The sequence below is a fragment of the Elephantulus edwardii genome, unplaced genomic scaffold (assembly GCF_000299155.1).
Source record: "Elephantulus edwardii isolate Elephantulus edwardi_28Jun2011 unplaced genomic scaffold, EleEdw1.0 scaffold00278, whole genome shotgun sequence".
In the NCBI taxonomy this organism is placed as follows: Eukaryota; Metazoa; Chordata; class Mammalia; order Macroscelidea; family Macroscelididae; genus Elephantulus; species Elephantulus edwardii.
The window spans coordinates 993,530-997,085 of record NW_006400028.1 but is presented as its reverse complement, the minus strand read 5'-3'; the positions used below and the strand labels follow the sequence as shown (position 1 = coordinate 997,085).

Here is a 3,556-nt window from a genome sequence, read left to right as displayed (position 1 = left end):
GAGTGGAGGACAAGAGTAGGCGGAGCCAACGAGAATAGGCGGGATCACTCGGACCCTCCCAGTAGTGACTGGACGCCAGGCGAAGGGGCGGGGCTTCCGGCAGCGGCCGCGCTCGAGCGTCGGGTGACGCTAGGCGGACGGGTCATCACGTGACACGGAAGTGACTCCGAACAGGAAGAGGACGAAAAAAATAACCGTCCGCGACGCCGACCCGAACCGGACCTAAAGCCACCATGAACAGCAAAGGTAAGCATAGGGGGCGGTCTAGGCCGTTGGGAGGAGTAGAGGTGCCCCGGAATGAGCGGTTTTCGAGCCTATGATCATCAAACGCCAGAGGTGGGGCTGACTGCGCTGCGACTCTGAGCCGGCTGCAGCTTTGGGCTGCCCCTGATGCCTTTATCGTTTCTGAACTACAGCTGTTCGCCTCCTCCCGGCCTTTTTTCTCCTTAAGCCTTTGTGGCGCAGTTTGGAGCTGCGGGCTCTGCTGGGGTGAGGTTGGGGGGGGGGTGTTCTTCTCGTGAAGAGCACTTACAGGAACAAATGGGGAGCTAGTGCAGGGATTTGGGTAGACCAATGGCGAGGCCGTGGGGGCGGGACGCCGCGCCGCGCTCCGGAACTACCGGCAGGCCCCCATCCTTAACTAATGAGGTGCCGGCGCTGGTCCGCTAGGCAGAACGTTTAAATGTCCCTCTTCTCATCTCTTTCTCGCCACCTTGCCCTTTGCTGGTGGACCAGAATTTTCCCCATACTTGTACTCGTGTGCTTTATAGTCGTGGAAGAGCATAGAACCAATCACCTTCAGCCTCTTTAGCCAAAACTTGCCCGCGCAGCCTGCTTGGATCGATCGTGCACCCCCGCCTTCAGCCCTTTACCATCTCCCTGCTGCCCCGTTTTGGGCGCTTATTTCCAACATTCGTGTATGTTGAGTTTGACCTTGACTTGAAATCCTTGAGATGAACAGTCACCATCAACCTTAAAGTCAGCCCTATAGAGAGAGACTACCTAACCGTGGCAGGGGCAAGATGAAGTCCTTGAAAGCTCACCAAGCCTGAATCCCAGGAATTGGTGCCTAGCCTGCCTTCATTCCAAAAGAATTTGGATCCAGCTAGACTTTGTCCTTAAATTAGTATGCTAGCAGGAATAGGACCTTTCCTGTCTAGTCAGAATTTAGCACTTTTAAGCTCTAAGGTTGCAAAGAGAGTGCTTATTTTCTTGGCCCCAGGAATCATTCTGTTTGCAAATCCCTAACTGCTTTTACCCACTTGTTCAATGTGACCTGCCCTATTTGCATGGTAGGCAACACTTTTTTTTTCCTCCTCCTTGTGTCTTTCAGGTCAATATCCAACACAGCCAACCTACCCAGTGCAGCCTCCTGGGAATCCAGTGTATCCTCAGACCTTGCATCTTCCTCAGGCTCCACCTTATACTGATGCTCCACCTGCTTACTCTGAGGTTCTTCCCATTTACTAGACTTGAGCTAGTTCAGAATACAGTTGGACCCCATTTTCAGTTCTTGATTCAGTCTGACTTACGCATTTTAATCTTCACAAATTAAGTGCTCACGTGCAAAAAGCCGTATAAACATACAGTTCCTTAGTTTTTTGGGGGTTTGAGAATATGTCATATGATTATTTGTTATTTGGCACAGGCTGAAGTTAAGATGAGCTTGCATTCCTTGAGTCTGTCACAAGGAAGTAAGCAGGAAAGTGTTGAGTGGAAGTGGAAAGGCATTTTGTGTAATTATATAGTGTTAAATTGCTCACAAATTATGGCTCATTGATGAGATTTTAAATAGGAATGTTATAAAGTAACACCCTTCTTTTCTGCCTTTTTTAGCTCTATCGTCCGAGCTTTGTGCACCCAGGGGCTGCCACAGTCCCTACCATGTCAGCTGCATTTCCTGGCACCTCACTGTATCTTCCCATGGCACAGTCTGTGGCCGTTGGGCCTTTAGGTTCCACAATCCCAATGGCTTATTATCCAGTTGGTCCCATTTACCCACCCGGTTCAGCAGTGCTGGTGGAAGGAGCGTATGATGCAGGTGCCAGATTTGGAGCTGGAGCTACTGCTGGTAACATCCCTGTGAGTATGACTTCATTAGGAAAAAAAAATAAATACAGTCCTCCTTACATAATTTTCTGAAATTACCTTGCATTCACCCTCTTAACCATCCCTGGTTCCCAGTATTCTTGCAACCACTGACATCTGGTAGTCTAGAAAGTGGTTGAGAGGACAGAACTGTGGCAGGTTAGCACATTTGTCAGAGGGATCATAGTGATGTTCTCAGCTAATCTGGTTCCCTGTCTTAGAAGTCTTTCATGCTACATTAAGCAAATAATTCCTTGTGACTAGTTATATAGTCACTTTTGGTTGCTGTGAGGCTGAACACTGTGAGACTGCTGTGTCAAATGCGTTGATGATTGGCTACCCAATGCGGACAGAGAGTGGGGTGGAGCTCCCCGATTAAAACAAGCTTGGAAGGAGGAGTGGCATCCACTTCCTTAATAGCTTGCCTCCAGAAACCCTGTGAACCTGGAGAGAGGATGAAAGGCACCCAAGCATCAAGGACTCTCCTTCATAGGGTTGCTGAATTGCCTGCAACTCGACAGCTCTTAACAACAACAAACATCAGTTATATTGAACTTGTCTTTTATTAATTCCAGAAGCATGTAGTTAATATCTGCTATCACTATCTAGCTACCCTAATTTTAAAAAGCAGAATGCAAAAGTAACATTTAGAAAGAGCAATACTATTGGCTAATCCTGTTTCAGAATAGTAGAGTTGTGCTGTTATATTTCCTGCTTAGTTCTCCTGAGTATGGGGTTTAAAAGCCCAACAGGTGGGTTTTTTTGAGGACCACCTGCCCAGTAATCATATGCTACGGTGACTCCAGAGTTCAGCTGCAAGTCAGTGCCTTTAGATGTCTCCCTGAACACCTGATCTACCTCTGGCTTTCACTAGTACCATTGGCAAACTTAAAAAAAGAAGACATATGCTAGCGGAAAGCTGAAAATTATGTCTTCAGTGGTCTGTTTGAAAACTGTCCCAGCACCTACTAGGAAAGGGCTAGATCTGGCAACTTACGACTCTCTACCCTGAAGATAACTGACCATAAACTGTCCCTTTTTATTAGAAAGTATCCATAGGCTTCTTTTTGGACCTGGTACCCTTTAAATGAGTGATAGGTTCTCTTTACTGTTTTTATATTGGCTTCACAGAGAATATAGACCTGGTTTAGAACCCAAATTGGTGGCAGAACTAGCTCCACAAAATGCTATTGGTCTGTACATTGCCATCATCATAGTGGGCCTTCTGATTCACCTGTGTCCTTTTTCCCTTGTCCTTTTCTTTCAGCCTCCACCTCCTGGATGCCCTCCCAATGCAGCTCAGCTTGCAGTTATGCAGGGAGCCAACGTCCTTGTAACTCAGCGGAAGGGAAACTTCTTCGTGGGTGGCTCAGATGGTGGCTACACCATCTGGTGAGGAACCAAGGCCACTTCTGTGCCGGGAAAGACATCACATACCTTCAGCACTTCTCACAATGTAACTGCTTTA

The 3,556-nt window shown here is 47.6% G+C and overlaps 1 protein-coding gene across 4 annotated transcripts; it reads left to right on the top strand.

Annotated features, from left to right (window-relative positions):
* The first annotated feature begins 200 nt into the window (after window positions 1–200).
* On the top strand, window positions 201–3,484 carry DAZAP2 (DAZ associated protein 2). Of its 4 annotated transcripts, XM_006900218.1 has the most exons (5): window positions 234–246; window positions 1,334–1,452; window positions 1,837–1,895; window positions 1,962–2,082; window positions 3,356–3,484. In XM_006900218.1, exons 1-5 carry the CDS (start codon window positions 234–236, stop codon window positions 3,482–3,484), a joined length of 441 nt encoding a protein of 146 aa, XP_006900280.1. The 4 variants fall into 4 exon arrangements, with proteins under 4 accessions (XP_006900283.1, XP_006900280.1, XP_006900281.1 ...); XM_006900221.1 differs by having other exon boundaries at window positions 201–246; window positions 1,837–2,082; XM_006900219.1 differs by lacking the exon at window positions 1,837–1,895 and having other exon boundaries at window positions 1,933–2,082.
* Window positions 3,485–3,556: the final 72 nt, after the last annotated feature.